Raw genomic sequence first — 24,154 nt, 5'->3', positions numbered from 1 at the left:
AAACTGTCCATGGTGATGAAGGGCTAACTAGAATTTCCTTTTGTAGAGAATGAGCTTCAGCAATATGAGGTTGACTTTATAGCATCGCAGGTTGTTCTGAGCAAATATTTGTTTTAGGATAGCTTGCTGTATGTAACTTTGGATGCTGACATCTAGCAGCCTACCTGGGAGACACACATGCATCTGTCACTGGCTGCCGTGGGAAAACTGTTCAGTGTCTCTTACTGAACGCACACATTCACCACCTATAACAATCTAAATAAAGGATAGTAGTTTGTGTATAATCACTTTCAAAATTTGTATACTGCGCTTTGTTATTAATAGGAAGGTTGTAGTAGCCACCAGAAAGATCACGGGAGGCGCACATTGGCACGGCGCATCATGGACGGTAGTTGCCGCAAGTAGAGTCCCGTCCACCAGAGGGCACGCGAGAATTCGGACGCGCCCTCTGCCGGTGTAACAACAAGAACAACAACAACAACTCCGGCAGGACAGGCGGAGCGCAGTCAGTCAACATCGGGCATGCCTAGGACACAGTCCCGGTCTACGCTAAGTGAAGTGCGACGTAACGTGAACAGTGTTACTACACAATTGGCGACGAGTAGGGTCATTCTTTCGCATGTTGTGTCGTTGTTCCGGTTTCGCAGTTTCTCCACGGCATGGAGGATTTGGTGGGGGTTTTGGTTGCGCAGCAGATGGAGCTCATGGCCACCATGAAACAAGTGCTTCCGGCGTTGCTCTCCACGCCGTCTGTTCCGGCACCATTCCCTCCTCCCTTTCCCCCGTATGACGAGATGGCGGAGGATTGGGACGCATATGAACATCGCCTTCGGCAGCATTTCCAGGCGTTTCATGTTGCCGATGCGGAGGTATGTCGTGCTCTCTTCTTGTCTTGGATATCTCCCTCGCTGTATCAAGTTTTGCGGCAGCTAGCGCCGTTGCAGGAACCCTCGTCCTTGTCTTTTGACGCATTGTGTTCATTGCTGTCTTCATATTATCGCCGCCGCACGCATGTTGTGGCGGCTAGGGTCGAGTTCTATCAATGCAAGAAACAGCCCCATCAGTCTTACCGGGCGTGGGCCGCAACCCTGCACGGTCTTAGTCGCAAGTGTCATTTTGTCACGGAGCAGTCGCGGGAGTTGTATGCCCATGTTATGGTACGCGACGTCATTGTTCGTTCGGCCCCTGATAGGGAGGTCCGGCAACGGGCCCTGCAGTTAGAAGACCCTTCCCTCGAGGAAGTCCTGTCCATTGCTCAATCGTATGAAGTCTCTCACGCAGCAGGTCAACAGCTGGAAGCGTGGTGCGACGTCGCGGCGGTTCAGGGCGGCGCGGCCACGTCCACTGTGTCCGGGGTGGACGACGTGCGAGCGGCACAATTCGGCTGTTACGGCTGCTTCTGCGCGGTGCGTAAACAGAATTCCGGCCGCCGGCCCCTGTTGCCATCCTGTGCGTCGTGCTATATACATCACGATCGGTCGAAGTGCCCCCAGCGTTGGGCCGTTTGTCGCAAATGTAATAAAAACGGTCACATTGCTAAAGTTTGCCGCTCAGCCTCAAAAGAATTGAAGGAAGCAAGTACAGAGGACGTGGACGTTGACATTCAGGAAGTTTCGTCGGGCCATGCTCCCGACGCATCGGCACGCAAACTCTTTATCGAGGTGTCAGTTCGGTCGCGCCGGTTACAACTGCAAGTCGATACGGGCGCGGCAGTTTCGTTGTTGAATGCACAAACGTATTCCGACCTCGGATCGCCCCCGTTGGCGCCAGTTTACCGGCTTCTACGCTGTTATGGTAAACAGTTCATTCCCCTACTGGGTCAATTCACTACCGACGTGACTTACAAATCAGTCACTTGGCCTATTACTTTTATTGTTGTCAGTGATGCGAGCTCCGCTAACCTTTTTGGCCTGGATGCCTTTCAAGCTTTCGGTTTTTCTATTGCTGACACCATACAGTTGGTCTCCGAAGACGTTCCCTATCACTCATTGGAATCTTTGATCTCAGACTTTCCAGATATTTTTGAGGAGGGCCTGGGGCATGTTTCAGATTTTGCAGCTCACTTAACGTTGAAGGCGTCGGCTCGCCCGCGTTTTCTACGCGCGAGGCAGATCCCCTTGGCTCTCCGCCCTCAGGTAAAGGAAGAGCTAGACCGGCTGACAGCCTTAGGGGTCGTTCTTCCCATTTCTTCCAGTGAGTGGGCTTCGCCCCTCGTTATTGTCAAGAAGCCCTCGGGAAAATTACGTCTTTGTGGCGATTTTAAGGCCACCATTAATTCCCAATTGGTGGTGGACACCTATCCTTTGCCTCGTGCTGATGAATTGTTCTCCGCCGTGGCGGGAGGCCACTATTTTTCGAAAATCGATCTGTCAGAGGCTTATCATCAGATACCACTTGATGAGGACTCCAAACGGCTGGCAGTCGTCAACACCCCGTTTGGCCTTTACCAATACCAGCGGTTGGCTTTTGGAATATCCAGTGCCCTGGCGATATTCCAGCGTTATCTTGAGCATGTCACGTCGACAATCCCTCATTGTATTAATTACCTGGATGACATAATTGTCACGGGCCGCAGCACGACGGACCACTTGCACAACCTTCGCACCCTCTTTCTCAAATTCAGGTCTGTGGGCTTGCGTTGCAACCTGCATAAGTCAACCTTCTTCCAACCGTCCATTGAGTATGTGGGCTACACCATCTCTCGGCATGGCATCCAGCCACTAGGAAGTTTGGTCCAAGGTATCGTCAACCTTCCTCGGCCCACATCCCTGAAGGAGTTACAAGCTTTTTTAGGCAAGATAGCCTATTACCACCAGTTCATTCCCAGGGCTTGCACTATAGCCCACCCCCTGTACTGCCTTCTGCACAAGGGTGTTCCTTTTGATTGGTCGCCTGCATGCGAGCGAGCGTTCACCTCGTTGAAGGGCCTCCTCACGTCAGCCCCTTGTTTGGCTACTTTTGATCCCCATAAGCCGTTGGTCCTGGCTACGGATGCTTCGCAGTATGGGGTGGGGGCGGTCCTGGCCCATCGCAACGCAGATGGTTCCGAGCAACCACTGGCGTTTGCATCGAAAACGCTTAGTCCCGCACAGGCCCATTACTCCCAGGTGGAAAAAGAGGCTTTGGCCATTGTCTACGCTGTTACCAAGTTTCACCCTTTCTTGTATGGCACGAAGTTTCAGTTAATCACTGACCATAAGCCGTTAATATCGTTATTTGGCCCCGCCTCTCAGATTCCGGATAGGGCGGCCCACAGACTACAGCACTGGGCCTTGTTCCTCTCTAAGTACCATTATGACATTCGTTTTCGCCCTACAGGCCAGCATGCCAACGCCGACGCTCTTTCCCGTCTTCCGGTGGGCCCGGACCCTACATTTGATCGAGAGGAGATTATGAGTTTTCATTTGGATGTGGCGTCCCGCCAGGCAGTTGATGGCTTCCCGATCACTAGTTCTCGAGTCGCCAGGGAAACGGCGGCTGACCCGGTTCTCCGGCAAGTAGTTCGCCTCATTCAGCAGGGGTGGTCGTCCCGCCCTCCGGGCCGGGCCTCGGACCCTCTTCGTAATTATTTTCTTCTACGAGACCGTCTCTCGGTCCTGGAAGGAGTTCTCCTTCTGGCTACCGATGATACAGCTCCTCGCGTGGTTGTTCCTGCAAGTTTACGACGGGAGGTCCTCAAGTTATTACATGCGGGGCACTGGGGTGTTTCCCGTACTAAAACCTTGGCTCACAGACATGTGTACTGGCCCGGTATTGACAGAGAAATTGAGCACTTGGTGGCCGCCTGTTCCCAGTGTGCGAGCCAGCAAGCATCTCCCAGGGCAGCGTTCTCTTCATGGCCGCCGGCAACCCAGGTGTGGGAACGTGTTCACATCGATTTTGCGGGGCCGTTTCTCAATGGCTTTTGGCTCATTGTCATTGATGCTTATTCCCGATTCCCATATGTGGTTCGCTGCTCCTCAACCACTTCAGAAGTTGCAATCCAGGCACTAGCAAAAATCTTTTCTGTGGAAGGTCTGCCAGTCACCCTGGTCTCGGACAATGGACCGCAGTTTCTTTCGCAGACCTTCCAGGATTTTTGTAGGCGCTTCGGTATTCGGCTTGTATGCTCTCTCCCCTTCCATCCACAATCGAATGGGGAAGCTGAGCACATGGTGCGCACCTTTAAGACGCAGATGAAAAAGTATGTGCACGAATTTCCTGCAGAGGAAGCATTGACGTTTTTCTTGATGGCATACCGGACCACACCAATGGGAGACCGCAGCCCCGCAGAGCTCCTCCATGGGCGTCAACCTAGGACTCTGCTGCACCTCCTCCAGCCTGGTCCTCGCCAGTCTTCCCAAAACGGAGTACCTGGCTTTCCACTGGGTATGTCAGTCTGGGCCCGTGGGTTTGGTCGCAATCCACGTTGGATACCGGCGGTGGTCCTGCACCGCCATGGCCGCCGGCTCTATACCTTGCAGGTGGGGGACCGGGTGGTACGTCGTCACCAAAATCAGCTACGTCCACATTCGGGCACCCACCCTCCGACCTCTCGGACACCGGCTTCCCCATTGCCGGCACCTGTATTGGTTTCACAGGGGACATTACCTCCTCTCCCCGCTGTGACTCTGCCGCACTGTGATGGTTCTCAGCCTTGGCAGCCTCCAGTGGCTCCAGCACCGGCATCGCCGTCATTCGAGCTGCCCCAGCGAGAGCCGGCCCCCCTAGCCAGCCCGGTTTCGCAGGGGGCTAGTTCCCCTGTGGTCGTCCCTTCCCCTTCGTCCCCGCCACTGGGTCTTGCCCCTCCTGAGGTGGAACAGGATCCAGAGTTCGACAGCTTGTCGCCCGTTCTGTCCCGGGCTCCGGTTGTGGGACGACGGGGGCCTCTTCGTGTGGGTCACTTCGAGCCGTATTCGAAGGTTCCGGCTCGAGGGTTGGCAGATTCCCTCGACTCCGGCCATCCCATGGATGTGGAGGTCATTGCTCCTGCCCGACGCTCCACCTTCCGACGCAGTGGATCACAGTGGCTTCACACCCCGAAGGAGGAGGAGTGTAGTAGCCACCAGAAAGATCGCGGGAGGCGCACATTGGCACGGCGCGTCATGGACGGTAGTTGCCGCAAGTAGAGTCCTGTCCACCAGAGGGCACGCGAGAATTCGGACGCGCCCTCTGCCGGCGTAACAACAAGAACAACAACAACAACTCCGGCAGGACAGGCGGAGCGCAGTCAGTCAACATCGGGCATGCCTAGGACACAGTCCCGGTCTACGCTAAGTGAAGTGCGACGTAACGTGAACAGTGTTACTACAAAGGTGGTGTGGAAATCTCAGCTTTCTGGTGGGCCTATTTTAAGAGATAGAAAAATTTACTTTAAAGTTAGAAAAACTATACTTAAGAAAGGAAATCCGCCTGGGAACATTTATGACTTGTTTTTGGTTGTTAATTGAAACACTCACCTGAAGTATCAGGGTATAGAATTATTTAATTGAAATTTAATTTAAAAATTTCAAAGACCTTACAATTTTCGTAGTATGAAATCTACACTCATGCTCATAAATTAAGGATAATTGCAGAATGTGGTGCCACACAATGTGGCACTACACAAAACTGGCACTAATAGCATAGGCACATAGGGAACATACACGACAGATCTTTAAGACCACGGTATTGGTGATAAGTTGAGAAAACCATCCCAAACCACATGTGCTACAAAGTGCCACCGTTTCCTGTGCTTGTACCCCAACATCAATATGGGATATGGTCACCATGCACATGTACACAGGCCGCACAATGGGTTGGCATACTTTGGATCGGGTGTTCGAGCAGCTGCTGGGGTATAGCCTCCCATTCTTGCACCAGTGCCTGTCGGAGCTCTTGAAGTGTCCTAGGGGTTTGAAGACATGCAGCAATACATCAACTGAGAGCATCCCAGATGTGCTCGATGGGATTTAGGTCTGGAGAACAGGCAGGCCACTTCATTCGCCTGATATCTTCTGTTTCAAGGTACTCTTCCACAATGGCTGCTTGGTGGGGCCGTGCATTATCATCTATCAGGAGGAATGTGAGACCTGCTGCACCCCTGAAAAGGTGGACATACAGGTGCAAAATGACATCCTGATACACCTGACCTGTTACAGTTCCTCTGTCAAAGACATGCAGGGGTGTATGTGCACCAATCATAATCCCACCCCACACCATCAAACCACGACCTCATACAGGTCCCTTTCAAGGACATTAAGGGGTTGGTATCTAGTTCCTGTTTCACACCAGATGAAAACCCGGCCAGAATCACTGTTCAGACTATACCTGGACTCGTCCGTGAACATAACGTGGGACCACTGCTCTAATGACCATGTACTGTGTTCTTGACACCAGGCTTTACGGGCTCTCCTGTGACCAGGGGTCAGTGGAATGCACCTTGCAGGTCTCTTGGCGAATAAACCATGTCTGTTCAGTCGTCTGTAGACTGTGTGTCTGGAGTCAACTCTTCCTGTGGCTGCGGTAAGGTCTTGAGTAAGGCTACCTGCAGTACTCTGTGACCGTCTGTGGGCACTGATGGTGATATAGCAGACTTATTGTGGTGTTGTACACTGTGGATGTCCCGTACTGTACCACCTGGACAAGTCTCCTGTCTGCTGAAATTGTTGCCATAATCTTGAGATCATACTTTGTGGCTCATGGAGCTACTGTGTTTGACCAGCCACCTGTCGTCCTAGTAGTCTACCCCTCATAACGTCATCAATATGTGTTCTTTAAGCCAGTTTGAAAACACAGTCACCATTAGCATGTCTGAAAACATCTGCGCGCTCACTTGCTGCACCATACTGTGACATGCTCCAACGCACCTCCACATATGTGGACTGCTGCCAGTGCCACCGTGTGACGACCACAGGTCAAATGCACCGCATGGTCATACCCCGAGGTGATTTAAACCCACAAACTGCCCACCAGGGCGTTGTTTCACCATGTATCAGCATTATCCTTTATTTATGAACATGAGTGTAGAATAACTTCAGAAAGAACTATTAAAATCAATATTTATTTTATTATGTGTTATGTGAACGTGTGAGTAAATGAGAGGGTGTATGTGGGACATTCATCAAATTTCAATATTGCATTATATTTGATCAATACAGGCTGGGATTGTTTTAGAGCTCAGAAAAGAAAATGGCAATCTATAATTTCAAGCTTATTCTTTACTTGTTTTGTACCATTTCCAATCACAACTCAGCCAGCTGTTTGATGATTTTTCCTCTCTCAGAAAGATAATTGCTTTCTTTCAGAACTGTTCTGCTTAGTGCATGTTCAGCTTTCTTAGTTTACAAAAGAATGATTTCTTTTATTTACAGCACTGTTGTAACTTGACATGTGTAACATTGTTATTTACTGAGATTTCATGTAAACTGATGAACAATAATAAAAACTTATTTTTATGACCGATACTCCATGTGATCTGTGTGGTATCATGATGTCACTTTGTGTAAACTATAAGCTTTTATCCCTACATGAAACTGTCATTTCATTATTTTAACAGCTTCAGGGGGCCTTTCAGTAGCTGAGCAGGTAGCTCAGTTGGATCAGAACTTTGAATACAGTCCATTCCTAAGTTGGAAACATGAATTATAAAAATGTCTTTCAAAGAAAACATCAAATTTGTTTTAAACAGCTGCAGAAATGAATCTTAGATTAAATATTTGCATATTTATTTTAAATGGACTCCAAATCTGAATGGTTATGTCACTATCTTTACTGCAGAAGAACCCAGGTTCAGTACCCAGTACCTTCTCATACATTTTCTGAGATAGGGACGTCTGGTACAGGGTTCAGTCAATCATTGTGAGGAGGCCAAGAGTGGAACTGCTTGAATAGGAGCATTGATGAAATGGCTGAAGGAATTATTGTCAAACAGATCACATGTCACCTATCATAGATCACTTCTCACACTGTTTTGTAGGCAGCAGTTTCTCAGTTGGAGCAGTCCTAAAGCTTGACCTGTGACTGATGTTTTATTTTTGCATTGGTTCTATCATTTACTTGATAAGCTAAAGTATGAAAATTGTTTCTTCTTGATGTCACATTGTGTAAATTATAAGTTTTTATCCTCTGTTATTAGACTCTTACATGAAACTGTCATTTCATTATTTAACAGCTTCAGGAGGCCTTTCAACAGCTGAGCAGATAGCCCAGCTGGATCAGAACTTTGAGTTAATGATTGGACCTGATTTAAGGCTGCCTACAGCAGAACAGAGAACACAAGGTGCTCGTGAAGTGAGGAGCTTCTACTATGGAGATGCAACTATAACTCTGCAGCAGAACAGCACAACAGTTGCTGTAAGTTAGACTTCAAATTCAAATTAAATTTGTGGAGTTAGTATTGTTTTATAAAATTATGCTTGCTAGACTGTGATGCTCACATTCTCTTCTGGCCGGAGTGGTCGAGCAGTTCTAGGCGCTAGAGTCTGGAACCGCGCGACCGCTACGGTTGCAGGTTCGAATCCTACCTCGGGCATGGATGTTTGTGGTGTCCTTAGGTTAGTTAGGTTTAAGTAGTTCTAAGTTCTAGGGGACTGATGACCACAGAAGTTAAGTCCCATAGTGCTCAGAGCCATTTTTTTAACATTGTCTCACTAAAATCAATTTTTGCATTCTGTGACATTTGGATTATGTCAGAACAACTAAACGAAAATCAACCCTTTAAATATCGAAAGGTATTGTGTTTGATCCTATAACCTCCTACCAAAATCTCAATTGAATTTGCATGTGCCATCATGCCTGACATGAGTGCAGTGCTACAGGTCCCTTCATGTCTTGAAGAAGTTGGGAATGCATAATTAGTATCTCCAGGTTTGAAGTAGCAGCTCTGCAGAAATTTTTCCATAATGGATTTCGTGAAGTTAATTAATGCAAATTAAGAAAAGGCTGTTAACTTCAATAGTCTTCATCATTTACTTTTGCTTCTGGCTCCACTCATGTATCATACATATTAAAACTTAAATGTGGGAGTGAACTTCATGTAAACCTTTGATACACATAGAAATTACAAACAGTTCTTTCCCATAACACATATGACTAGCAACTAGCAACTCTGTTTTTCCATGCCAAACATGACATATCTTTCCAAACTTAGCACAGTTTCTACACATGGTCTAATTTGTGAATGTCACTGACAGTTATTCAGATATAGGTTAAATATTAACCAGATGTCACTAAATTTAACATAATATTTCCATTTCTGTGTAATGATCAAATTCTATACAAATACAATTTAGCACTTCTGTTCCCAGTAGCCCAATTGATTTGACCAGGCAGGTTGTTGTTGATACCCTTAAAGACAACATTACAATTTAATGTTGTCTAATTTCTGAACACAATTTTCAGGTTTTAAATACTGTTTTAGTGTTACAAAAACTAAACGTAAATAATTTAGGAGTAAAGGAGACCACTCACCTAATAACAGAAGTGTTGAGTCATCATAACAGAGAAAAAATATTTGCTAGCTTTTGGAAGACACCAATACCTTACAAGTGGTGACAATTGGTGCAATAGTCTTCAGTGAAGAAGAAAGCAAGGGAGAACAAACTGAATTTAAATATTAAAATTAAAGAGGAGTTAATCATAATGTGCCATGAAAAAACTAAAAAAGAAGTGAAAGAGTACACACTGTTGAGTAGCAAGTAGGAATCGGCATAATAAACCAACTGGATGAAATTAAGCTTTTAAGAAATTGTGAAGTGAAAAACAGAATAAATTTACATGATGAACGACAACAGAAATCACAAGAATGCTGTGGAACAATTTTCAAGATTACAGAGAATACTACACCATGCAGCCCCAGCAGTTCAAGACAATAAAAAGTAAATATCACAAAAAGAAACAATGGCATAGTTTTTCCTAGCATTGCTGCAGAAGAATTTTTGAGAGCAACAGTGGTATTTTTGAGTGTGGAAAAGTATGCAGACATGTAGAATATCAAATACATGACCTATTCATAGAGTAACAACATTATATTGAACACAAGTGCATGGGACACCCACACAACAAGAGAAAAACAGAGGGGAAGGGAGTGCTTCCACCACAAAGCACAAAGTTGCTCTCGCTGGTCAGTGATGGTGTTGTTGTTGTTGATAGCCATCACAGTGATCCCCCTGTGCCCCTCCCCCCACCTACCCCCCCTCTCCCCAGCATGCAAATCATGGGGGAGGAAGTGAAGGAGCTGCACTACAAATGTCAATGAGATGACATGGCAGTTGGGCCGTATCGGGAATCATGTATGATAAGATGCTTGATCAGCCACTCTGTGGTTGGGCCAGAAGGCGGCAATTTCTTGTAGGTGTGAATCTCTTCTGACCATGCATTTTATCACTGGGATAGAAACCAGGCCTGGTTGGATGTTTCAGATAGGTGATGACATGTTGTTGCACATGGCCAGTCGTGCCATGGCTGGCACTTTCACGAGACATGACAAGGCCATTCCTGAAGTTGTTCTGGGTGTCATGTGAATGCTAAATAGGCAGAATATCTGTGGCTAATGAGGAAACATCCAGTGTATCTGCTTGGGGCCCCAGTGGTGCAATTGAAGAGATGGGGGTGGGGTGTCAGTGAGAAGGATGTCAGCATGTGGAAACCATGCATACCAGAGGGACTTTGATGACATCAAAGTGAAAGCATATGTTTAGTGGGTGGTGTAATTGATGCAAGTTGCTAATTTATTAGACTGTTCAAACTACAATGGTCGTGGCCTATATGTTGACTGTCCACGATGGACTGGAAGCTGAGAGGGGGCCGAATGCCGAGTACTGGTCTGTTTTGGGTCATGGTTGAAATTGGTGTATGCTGAGATGCACTCATATAGTCTAACATTTTTGTCCAGAACTGTTGTGTCAGGAAGAGTCACCAAAGTTGTCGGTGACAGCTGGAGGTGAATACTGCAACTGACAGTGGTTGCACCAGGATCATGTTGAGTTCAAGTCCTCTGATGTTTCTCAAATGTGGCATTGTAGAACACTGTCAGTCTTTAGTAGGTGTTAACTGAATGTGGAACCAGATGAAAGTAGTCAATGGAATCAATGGAGTTGGTGATGTCATGTGAAGATCTGGAACAGATGGTAATCGAGCTGCATTCCAGTGAGTCATGCAGAAGAGACATGGGAATAGTGTGCTGCCCAACCAGAGCGGCGTGCCCAAAGATACCAGTGCTGGAGGAGAAACACAGTGTACTGTCATTTGTGTTTTGTTGCATGTCTGGGACCAGACAATTTGGAGGTAGGGTGGAGTAGCGAATGGGCATGGTCGGACATTGTGTAGGCATGACCAGTCAGCGGCACTATGCTTACCTGTATGCTGCCACACTTGTCATCATGACGGTTGAGTGTCAAGACTGTGAGCTAGTTGCATGCCATAGTGAGGGCAGCAGATGTGTCATTACTATGTTGTGGGAGCAACACGATCTCCATATGGAATGTGTCGGCATAGTGTTAGTGAATCACCAAGAACTCATCAGATGAGGAGACACACTTCTTGAGTATGTCAATGGATGTATGACTGTCTTCCAGCTGTTTGTCTTGAACATTTGATGTACCAGCTGGGGTGGATGCACTATGGCAAAACTTTCTGGGATACAGTGACCCGTGTACAAGTACAGGAGCTCAGCATAATGTACAAACAAGAAGAGGTGGGACTGGCATTGAAAGTGCATCACTAGTTCTGGTTTTATGATGTCCTTATGGGTGACTGTCAGTGTGAGGCAGCAAGGTAATGATGCTCGCAGAGTTTGGGTCATGGGTCTGTGAACTGTGGTCAGTGAGCTGGAAGCTTCATGCATTTGCAATGCTGTAGTTTCATCTGTTCTTGTTGAGCTGTAAAGTGCTATTGAATTGATGTCAGACCAGATATCTGCTCGAAAATGGTTCATTGGGAGTGGGACAGGTTGGAGTGGACAAAAGTGTTGCAAGCATTATTGAGTAACTATAAACCAGACAACTGCACACGAAGATCTGTCAGTGTATGGGGTGTTGTCGCAGAGCTCAAAGTAATTTGTTTAGATGGGTTGCACGTCACTGGACTAAGACAATGTGGAGACATACATTGAATGATGCTGATAGAACTGGCTCTGCTGAGGTGTGGCAGATTTCGCCATGTGTGGGGGTTATGCAGGGCTGACATGGTTGATGATGATCCACACAGATGAGAGCATAGCATGCTCAGTGGTTTTCTGCTCAGAATGGGCACAACACAGATGGAGATGTTCTGTACAGATGCAGGCACAGGACAATTAGTGGGACAGGGTTTCGATGTATGAAGGTTGTTGCTCCAGTCATAGTTTGAAGCAATCAAGTGGAGTCGGTCAGACTTGGCCTCTGCATGAAATGAAACAAACCAAGACTGATTCTGTGGCACATGGTAGCCAGCATTGTTGTCAACAATGTGAATACCATGTTGGTGGCCCCTGGAACATTCTTGATGTGAATGTTCATTCCCAACATGACTAGATAGAAATAAATTGTTCACAATCAAACACCAGGTTTGAGGCTGATCCAGATGAAACTGGATATTTTGCATGGTCATGAATGAAATCCAGGCAACCACCAGCAGCAAAGGTCAAGGAAACAAATTCAGGTAAGGTGCAGCAGATATGCTGCCTTTGACAAATGTATTTTTGCAAATAGGTTACTACAATGGAGTTCCACACTTTCAGGGCTAGCATCATTAGCAGAACCACAGTCCCGAAGCATTTCACTTGCACAATTGCTGTCTATAGATGATGGAAGAGTCAGTTGAGAAGCACTGCACTGTCCAGAATGGGAACCATCAGCATGACATGTGAATTTCAGTGGCCAGTGATTATGTGCAGGTCACATTGTTGTAACAGTATCAGTGTGAGTTTTACCTTGTATAAAGTCATTGTGAATCACTGACATCAGCAGTGTGGGAAATCAAGATACGAATGGGTGTAGAATATTGAATATATGATCTGTATTTAGAATAATACCACTTTATTGAAAACAATTACACTAGACATCTGCACAAAAACAGAGCATATTGCTTTCTAAGCAGTCGTATAGAGTTGTAATCTACCCCCTCCTTCTTACTTCCATCTATAGTCCATATTACACAATGTCTTTTATGAAGATTTGAGAGGAGTGTAGATTAAAATAAACTTCCTAATTTATTTGGCTTGTCATATTCAGTTGGCTCCAGTTCTTCTTTTCTAGGGGTCTAATCCTAGAAGTTGAAAAATGTCACATTAGGTCCTCATGGTTGGTCTGAACTATGTAATCTGTAGATTGTTGTTGCAGCATTTTTTTAAATGTAAATAAATTTTCTCACATTTGAGTATGTCATACAGTATTTTGATTTTTCACATTAACAAAGCCAAAATTGCATTGTTCACACAAAAATACTTACAATCACATCAGAGGCATGCTAATGACTCTCACACTTCGAGCAAATTACAATATGCCAAAGGGTTCACGATTCTTCTTAACAAATGAATCGCTATTAGTTTTTGTTACATTATTAATTTCGATTATTATTTCATATAAAACAGTAAACAGCACAGGGAAGTGTAATTAATAATAGAAATTTTAAGTGTGCCAGTGATTCATAATTTCAAATGTTTCTTAAAGAAATGAATTCTAACTGTACACTCAGAACTAGTACTTGTTGATTATAACATTGAAGCTAAAATATTTTATAAATTAATACTTTTTCATAAATTTTTCCTTGAAATATAATATACTGTGTTTATAAATTAATACCTTGTCATAAATTTTACCTTGAAATATAATATACTGTGTTTAAAACTATATAAAAGTTTTCAGAATAGCTATTGAGATAATACTGAACTGTCCAAAATTCAGAAAATAATACTAGTATCGACAGTTGCTGCCTAGGAAAAGTAATGCTAGAGGAGGATGTCCCATTAAAACATTCCATTCACATTATATGGAAACAATGTGTTTACAATATTTTGTGACCTACTATAAGATTTGCCAAATGGTGTACAAAATGATGCCAAAAGATAGAATACAGACTGTCAAAGTTAAATTACAAAAACATTTTAGGTTGCATGATCATCGCTTTCCTATGAACATAAGTATACATTAGCTTATAAAAAACTGGGAAAGATGTAGAAGGAAATACACAGCACCTGACAAATTTCTAATTACAACACACAGAGTTCTTCTTGCTGACAGTTTATCTATAGTCCAAATAAGTGTAAACCATGAGTGGTGAAATGGCAAAATTAACATGTGGTGATAATTTCCAAAATTATGGACAAAACTCACATGAAGTTGCTCTAACATATCTAGCTTCATAGAGAAAGGTGTAACCTAGTGCAACCTTTAAGTTTCTTTCAGCATTTCTATGAATGAGGTTTAAGTGTCTGTTAATGTTACATAAAAATGAATACTAAAATATTACAGACAAATGTTACCGTAATAACACAATGTAAATGAAAATAATGCAAAAGTGAAACAGTGTTCCTGCAAACATAGTAAATACCACAAATGTATGAATATTAACCCTCATAAAGTAGAATTCAGATGTATAGAGGTATCTGATACACAACATATTACAGAAAATGTAAGAAAAATGTATACTATACAAGTCATTATCTATTCCTATATGAGGACATGGTATTCAGATTTTCAAATCTGTGGAACATTCTGTCCCAAGAGAAATGATACAATGTAAAAACTACAACATTACAATACTAAATTATAGAAATAAATGCAGAGGTAATGTAAAGTACTAGAATTACAAATTGCAAGTTTACACCAAAAATGAAAAAATACTAGGGCCTATGCTTACAATGTGGAAACTGACCAATGAATCCAAACCACACCAGGTACACACCAGCAGAAATGTTTCAACATAACAAAAATAATAAAGTTCATAATCATATATCAATATGTTCAATAATATGTAAAGAATAATTAGAGGAAGCATCTAGCCTCAATCAATAGTTGCACACACTTCTTGAGTACATACACACAACGTCGCAATGACCATGGGTATCCAAAACAGAGTTAAACATGAGTTTGCACACAACTCAAGTTCCAGTGAGATACAACAATGCAGGTAATCTGAGTCATTAATAGATTGGAATGGTGACATAATCAAGTAGCATGAGGACCAAAATCAGTGTGTGAAATCAGAAATGTATACATCTTGTTATACAGTCTGTACACAATTTACGATCACAAACATAAGTGTCTTCCACACTATTTGCTAATTGTTCATATGAACTAACCTACATACATACAAGCCTAAAAGATTCATTTACAATTAAAAACAACACATACTGGGTGTTGAGATAAGAAAATTAATTGAAATGTATGACTACTAATCTAACAGTGCCTAATTTTATCAGATTCTGGTAATTATTTACAACGTGATTCACAGAATTTACTCCTGAACTTATTAAGTTCTACCATTTCTGTCTTGAACATAACAAATCATCAGTCATACAGCATGAACCCAACACAAACAAGACTTAAAGTTACATAATGTGTTGTGAAGTTAATCCCTCTACCTGAAAACACATGCATTTATGTGTACTTACACACAATAATAAACAAATAGTTCCATGAAATTTATAAAAATACAAGAATTTTGCATACAGGATAATTTCTTGGCTAACAATTTACCAATTTCAGTCACAAGACTGATGTAGTTGACAGATGCTTGAGTACTATTACCCAGCACCTGTGATCTCTTGAAAGTTGACTGGACCAACAAGGGTACAGCCATACAGGACTTTGGGATTGGATCCACCCACATCTTTCAGTTTCCTTCCTAGATTACTCATCACACACTCCAACAGATAAGTAATTTCCTGTCTAGCTTCCACACCAAATCCTGAAACATTGTTTCATGTACTAAATATGCTGTTCAATACTTCCCTCACATCACATGGCATATGTTTCACCTGTCTGTATTGAAAACAGTAAGTATTCAGGATTTATGTCTAAATGGATTAAAAAGAGTTCACACATATGGTATATTTATAAACAGAGCTAAATGCAATGAAAAAATGAACTAGTAAGGTAATATACATATATATAATAAAGATATCTCAAAGTAACATCCCTTTAGCAATTAGTAGATTATGTACACAAGCTAGACAAGTCGGACTGCACTGACACATCATCCGACAAATGCCTACATTATGAGAGATGGACCATAGTCCATGATGTACTGACATAAGAATTCTGCATTTAATGTACACGTGTGTTTGTTTGCACATATGAAATTTCAAGATATTATTCCTAATATTTACAGTACACAAGTCTTCACTCAGTTTACCACAACATCCATGACTTTACCCAAAAGAGTTCATGAAGCTTAAATTAAATCACTTTCTGTAGAGTACACAAGAATAATAATAATAATAATAATAATAATTAACACCAATAGCATTTTAAAATAAGAAATCTATCACTAGATATTTAATGGCATTTTCACATTTCAAAATTGTAAAAGATATATATATTTTACAAAATTATATAATTATATAGTTGTATGAACCTTCAAATGTAGTGTGGCATAGACTTAAACTCAGTCAATGAACAAGACAGGATTTTGGAGATCACATAATCTTACATATTGCATTCCTGACAAAGGAGAAAGAAAAAAAAATAGATACTTATGAAATTTGTCTATAAGCTTTCAGTTCAGTGATATTGTGTAACCCAAACAACTTCTTGAATTTAGGATACACATGTCTCTATGCATCAGGATTAAGATTTTCAAGAATTTCAAATGATCCTATATAAATATCAAAGAATTTCTTTATCTCGGATGTCAACACTTTAGATTTATCTTTGGTTTTCAGCAACACAATGTCTCCTACCTCGAACTTAGAAAATCTGCCACTACCATCATGTCTCTGCTTCCTCCTATCCTCCTGCTTTTTCATCATCTCCCTGACACACTCTTTTCTCTCTTGCGATGACAGAATTTTACATGGTGGAAATTCAACAGAAATAAAGTTAGCTGACCTGCAATTAAACGTGATTTCAAGTGGTGAAAACCTGTTGAAGAATGTTGTAAGCTGTTCATAATATCATCGAAATCACTGACATAGTATATCCAACTGGTATGATTTTTACTACAATATGTTCTAAACAGTCTTCTAATTTCTCTTGTATATCTTACTGCAGGATTACTCAATGGATGGTACACTGAGGCTAGAATATGCATTATTTTAGTATGATCAACAATGTCTTTCCAAGCCGGTGAGGTAAACTGAAAACTATTGTCAGGTAAAATTGGTTTAGGAGTACCCACTATATTCTGTTATTTTTGATGTTAAGGGTGTAAGTGATATCGGTTGATAGTTACCTGGTGATGATATACCTCCTTCTTTATGTACTGGTTTAACTGCAGATATTATTAAACATTCTGGATGATTATCTTCATTAAAATTTTTTTTTATTATTTAGTCAGTGGTGTTAGAATTTGATTTCTGATATATGCAATAACATCATTTGAGAGACCACAGTAATGCTCTGCTCCAGAATTACTGAACTTAGCTATTGATTCATTGAACATCTTCTCAGTTACACAAGTCCAGTGAAAGCTGTCTGTCTGCTTGCTATTCATTTCCGGCAGCAGTGCCTCTGCCTTACACACATTCTCCATTATGCTGTTATCTGGTTGAGGACTGACAAAATGTGCATTTAGCATATCAGGTGGAATTGGCATCTGGTATAGCTTATCATCACAATTAGTTTCTGTTTAAATAGTGTTGAAAATGGCTGTGATGTGGAATCTGAGTGGGATACGGTCAAATGGGGGGTGCCCCAGGTATCAGTGTTCCTTATTTATATAAGTGATGTGTCCTATACTATTAGAGGTAACTCTAAAATATTTCTGTTTGCTGATGACACTAGCTTCGAAGCAAAGGGTGTTGTGTGCAACATTGCCTCTGTTTCAGATCATGCAGTTCATGACATAAGTTCATTGCTTGTAGAAAATAAACTAATGCTAAATCACAGTAAGACACAGTTTTTACAGTTTCTAACACACAATTCAACAAAACATGATGTTTTAATTTCACTGAGTGGGCATATGATTAGTGAAACTTAACAGTTCAAATTTCTAGATGTTCAGACAGACAGTAAACTGTCATGGAAAGCCCATGTTCAGGATCTTGTTCAGAAACTTAATGCCACCATTTTTACTATTCAAACAGCATCTGAAGTAAGTGATCATTTGACACGAAAATTATTCTACTTTGCTTATTTTCATCGAAGTTCTCCTCATTTCAGTGTTTATGTTTGTAGGCTTCCAAATAAAAGATTCTGTGGCAGATGGATAGACTGAGATGGACCATTTCCTTGCTCTCCATGGTTTCTTGGTTCAAATGGCTCTGAGCACTATGCGACTTAACTTCTGAGGTCATCAGTCGCCTAGAACTTAGAACTAATTAAACCTAACTAACCTAAGGACATCACACACACCCATGCCCGAGGCAGGATTCGAACCTGCGACCGTAGCGGTAGCCCGGCTCCAGACTGTAGTGCCTAGAACCGCACGGCCACTCCGGCCGGCCTCCATGGTTTCTTGGTCTCTAGACATAAACCCACTACAGTTTTATTTGTGGGGGTATTTGAAAGCTCTTGGGTACTGAACCCTGGTACAAGATGTACAGAGTCTTCATCTCCATATTGTGGAAGGCTATTCTAATGGGACTGCTTCCTGCCTATTACTGAAATTTTGTTAAATTCCCAAGTAAATAAAGTCCATATACAATTCTATTGGAAATTTCCAGACATAGAATTAATTAAAGTTAATTGTAGGACAAGGAACTTAGAATAATTTTTGCTACCACTGTTGGATGTAGAATTTCAATAATAAAAACAACACTCAACTTTCTGTTCAATGTCATAGTTACTGTTATTGCTGTATCTCATTAACCTAAAAAGAAAACAGGACAGTATATTAATCATCATCTTGCAGTTATTATTGCAGCGTAATTCCTTGATTTAATAAATTCATCAATAATTACTATTATCCGAGTTCTCCAAATGATGTATTTCAGGATAAAATATACCTCCTTTAAAATGAAACAATGGATAATGTTACTCTGCTATGTATCCTTCACTTTTAAAGATCACAAGACACTTTTTTTCACTTAAATATACATTAACAATGTATTCCACTGGTACATTAGAGGTGAGTTACTCAACTTTTCTCCATCACTTCTCACAACCTACTACTATTACTAGCTGCAGCATAAACGTAAAGCAAAGATACATCTGTATTGACAGTTGAGTATGACTCAGTACTGAGTATGACTCAGACTAATTTTTAATCATGAATAATATTTGTGTAGAATAAATATGTCAATAAACAATTACTGTATTGTGATCTACCATTGGTTGTGGCTGTATTGTCACCTACAGTACTCCAGGATTACGTAGCTGTAGTCTCATCATGCCACAAAAAGTATGCAATTCTCCATGGATACAGCAGCTTGTCAGGGATTCAATGCAATGATGGATTGATGTCTGTACTCTTGCTAATGGAGAGCATTTAGAATAGTGTTTCAAACTGTGCTGAGTCTTCTTTTTCTGTGAGTTTCACATGATAAATGTTTTGAAGAGTTGTAGAAACTGAACTCTAAAATGGCAATAAAGTTTTTCTGGACCCATGTCTATGTAACATATTTTCTTCCTTTATGTATGAGAAATATTTCCTGTAAGTTTGGCTACACCTTTTTGTTATACCCTGTATTTCTGGAATAATCACTTAATACTATTTCTTGAAATTTTGTTAGTAGCCTTTCATAAGATAGTTGGTGTTAAAATGTAACCACATTGTTGGGCTGTATGAGTTAATACTCAAGTTGGATTCTTGATGTTTGAAGAAATTGCGGTATCTGTTCCTTGCAGTTTGCTTCATCTGTAAATTAGATCCTGGACCCACCATAAAGTACAGGCTATATTTGTCACAGTTAATCAATTACTTTAAAATGATGTAGCTGAAATGTGATATCCTCTTATAATGTTTTTTATTCAGATCACAAATGACATCACATCAAACTTCTCAAAACCGAACCAATCACTGACTCCCTTTGCCCATTGCAGACACACCTTATATATGTTTCAGCAATCATAATTTACTTGTTTACAATGATTGAAATGTTAATTTCAATGATTTCAATTAAAAGTTGCACAGTTTTTTTTATGAATGAGCTTCAGTATTTGGATTAACAAAATAGAATACTCCATGATAACAAACAGTTTGAAATAAAACATGTGACACAGCCAAAGATCAAATAGCATTTTAATTACAGTTCAGACCATGCAAAGAAAGTTGAGTCATCCACTTACCATAGCCACAATATGTGCTCATTGAGTTTACTTACCTTGCATGTTTGTTGTGGCTTAGTAAGCCTGTTGGGTTCTCCGAATTGTCTATTATCCCTCTCTACAATATATCTTATACCATTCTGTTACAGGTCTGTCTATCTTCAAACATCTGTTGGTTTGGATTTTTCAGCATCACAGTGATTATCTTCCAAGAGTCAAAGAAACTTCTTCATATTTGTTCAATATTTCCTGTTAGTTCCATTTTTTATGGGTCTCATACACATATTCTAGAACAGTCCCACACACACAAGCAGCCTTTTATACACAGTCTCCGTGAAAGACACATTAGATTTGCCCAGTATCTTACTTATGCTTGAGTCGATGTCACCATTCTATTTCATGTTGACTGGTTCAAACTGATACTCATTGGTATTGTACTCATAGGATAATATATTTTCCCATTTTGTAAAGTGCAAAATTTTACATTTCTGTCCATTTAAACCAAGATTCCAAATCCTGAAATACTTTGAAATCTTATTAAGATCTAATTGAATATTTGTGAAGTGTTTTTCAAAGCATAAGCTAACTGCACCATCTGCAAAAATTCTGAAGTTACTGTTGACATTGTCTGCCAATTCATTAATATGCAGCACGAGCACCTGGAGTACCCTGAAGTTAGTTCTACTTATTTCAAAAGCCCCACATCAAACATAACAATCTGAGTCTTCTCTACCAAGAACTCCTCATTTCACTCACAAATTTCATTTCATGCCCCATATGACCATGTTTTTCTTAATAAGCATGGTTGTACTCAGTCAACTGTCTTTCCGAAGTCATGAAATACTGTTTCTATCTCATAGGCTTGATCCATGACCTGCAAGTGAGAAAAGCACTAGCTGGATTTCCCATACTTGATGTTTTCAGGATACATGCTCATTGGTACGGAGTAGGTCATTGTGGTCTCATTATGTTTGAGCCCATAACATGTTATAAGATTCTTTAGTAGGTGAATGACTGACATATTGAATTGTATTTTTGTAGATCACTTCTGCTACCCTTCTTGTAGATGAGTGGCACCTTTTCATTCTTCCAATAACTGGGCGCCATTTTGTGTTCAAGGGATCTACACTATATCATTGTTAAGAGAAGGGAAAACTCAGGCAAAGTTCTGTATAGAGTCAGATAGGGATATCAGTCCCTGGGCTTGTTAATATATTTTAGTGATTTTAGTTGTTTCTCAATGCCACTGATATTAATTGTCCATATCATTCTCTCACCTATAGTGGACTGATGTGTAGTGCACAGAAACACATAACAGAAAACAGTATTGAAGTTAGCTTTCAAGCTCTTTCTCTTTTTCTAGTAAAAGTACACATATCTGTACACAGAACCACACAGACAACCAAACATACTCTCTTGCAGTGATGGTGAGACTGGTTATAGAATTTTGATTATTGAAAGCAGTTGTCTGGATAGATGGAGGTGGTGAGGGGGTAGGGAAGGGTGCATAAGACAAGAAGGGGTAGTGAGGTAGTATGAGGCAGGTCTTTCGACAGATGACTCAGTGGCTGCACAAGACAAAAGTGGTTCAGAGGGTAGAGCATATAATAAATAGAGAGAGGGTGGAGGGAGAGTGGTTAAGGAAAGGAGAGAAAGGTGGTGATAAAGAGGGAGATTACCACCTTCTCGCTAGTTTACATATTTGTTCATCCAGTGATTTCCATTATTGTTATTTACATCTCTCATATTTATAATGGTGTTAGAATTAAATTGAGGCAGTACTCATTTATTTTCTTTTGTAAAGGTAAATTGAAAAGAAGTTTGCATATCTGCATATTACTTGTTACATTTGAATTTACTTCCTGTGCCATTCATGAGTGTCTGGACAACAGTTTTGGTGCCACTGAGAGATGAACAGAATGTCTTTTTGTTTTGGGAGAGGTCTTCTGATAAGATTCAATTAAGGTAGTCATTGAAGACATTGTGCATTGCCCTTTCAGTGGCCAAATATATTTCCTTTAGCATCTCTCTCTATCTGTGCTATATTTTGTTGTACCCCTACCATGCAATAGTGTCTCTATTTTTTCAAAAGTTTCTCTATGGATATTGCATACTGTGGAGGATTACCTTCAACATGCACTATACAAGGTACACATCTGTACAATGCTTGGTCACTTATTATTATAATTTTGGGCACAGTTCTTCTACATGCTCCTGGTAAGTGTTAATGTTTCAAGTTCTTCCGGGGGTAAGACATGACTGCCTCTTTATGTAGTTTTGCTGAGCATGTACATTTTTTTACCTGTTTTAGCTACCTTTAATGTGTTAACCATTATTGCCAAACTGACTCATAATCATTGATACAAGTTACAATGTGGAAGTCCTCAGAGAGGACAGATCCAAATCAGTTGTTGGAGGATTAAATTCTTCTGTAGTGATTGCAGTATGATTGGGGAATGTATGTACTTTTGAGCTGATGGTTTTTCATAAAATTTCAGTTACATCTGGGGGTTAGGCTGTTGGTTAACAAAAGAAACTAATTATAAATTCATGCACACCCTTGAAACTTGAATATGATTCATGCAGCCTCACAGGCAACATCAGTGTCTACATTGGTGGATTTCAATGAATATCCCATTTCCAATCCTATTGATAAATCACTTATGTTCACCACAAAAATCTCACTGCTGTAAATCAAAGGTATTTTTTATTTTTTTTTTCATTTACTGTGAGCTCCACTGATCAGTAGGAGTTCTTGTAGGGCTTCTAATACTATTTTTGTGAATTTCAGAGTATCAGGTTCCATTCTCTTTCCAAACATTAAACTCAACAGTTCCATCACAGAAGGTGTTATTTGTTTAAGTAATTCTTAAGCCTGTTCTGATTATTTCTGAAACAAAACACATTTGCAGTAGTGGCCTGTTACTATCTACAATTTTGCATCACATTTTTTTATTGAATGGAAGCAAATGCTTTGTTTTAAGTATTTCTGGAAGCTTATGTAGTCCTTTAGCAGACTCACCAGTAGGTAATCTATGAAGAGTAAGCATTTTATTCCTAAGTTTTGCATTTGCCTGCACTGCAATCCTTCTCACTGGAAATTAGCAGCAGCATTGCCTAAGGTACTAAGTTCTCTGTTGTTACAAAATTTTCTTTGGATTTAAAAACAAATATTTTAATTTTTTTATTATTTTATTTTATTTATTTACATCTTTATGGTATGCTACTAAAATAACCATTTACACAACTTACCATGATCTTAGATGTGCAGAAAGACCCATGTTGTTTGATTACATGATTGCTGAACAGTCACTGGATAGTTACATCCATTAAACATCTGGAAGTATGAATACATAGCAGTTTAAAGTGGAATAACCACATAAAACTAATTGTAGGACAGGCAGATGCTGGACTGAGATTCATTGCAACAATCCTCAGAAAGTGTAGTCCACAAACAAAGCAAGAAACTTATGAAACCCTTACATCATTTTTTTGGGGGGAGGGGGGCGGGTGAAGGGGTGGAAGAGTGAAAGTGCCATTGCAATGCTCATCCATCTCTGATGGCAGTTTGACATGGAGTGGATTATTGTTGAAATTCTGAGAACATACACTTCTAGAAGAGTTGATCAATATAATGCCACCCTGCACATATCTCACGAAAAAACTAAAAGGAAAACCAGATATGTTTAAACTCATAGATAGGCTATGCATCAGTCATTCTGCCCATGCATCATTTGTGACTGGGAGAGGAGATGGAAGGGGGGAGGAGGGGGGGGGGGAAGTGACAATGGTGCATGAAATACCCCCTTCCACACACCATATGGTGACTTCTGGAGTACAGATGTGGA

At 41.1% G+C, this 24,154-nt stretch overlaps 1 protein-coding gene across 1 annotated transcript in view; it reads left to right on the top strand.

Annotated features, from left to right (window-relative positions):
• The window catches only part of LOC126161360 (esterase FE4-like), a 117,187-nt gene that overhangs the window by 45,309 nt on the left and 47,724 nt on the right, over positions 1 to 24,154 (top strand). The window contains exon 8 of the mRNA XM_049917132.1: positions 8,132 to 8,313. Coding sequence (XP_049773089.1) covers positions 8,132 to 8,313 — 182 coding nt within the window. The remainder of the gene's footprint in view (positions 1 to 8,131; positions 8,314 to 24,154) is intronic.

The sequence above is a fragment of the Schistocerca cancellata genome, chromosome 1, assembly GCF_023864275.1.
Source record: "Schistocerca cancellata isolate TAMUIC-IGC-003103 chromosome 1, iqSchCanc2.1, whole genome shotgun sequence".
Lineage (NCBI taxonomy): Eukaryota > Metazoa > Arthropoda > Insecta > Orthoptera > Acrididae > Schistocerca > Schistocerca cancellata.
The sequence above is the reverse complement of the archived record's forward strand: the minus strand, read 5'-3'. Positions and strand labels throughout refer to the sequence as shown.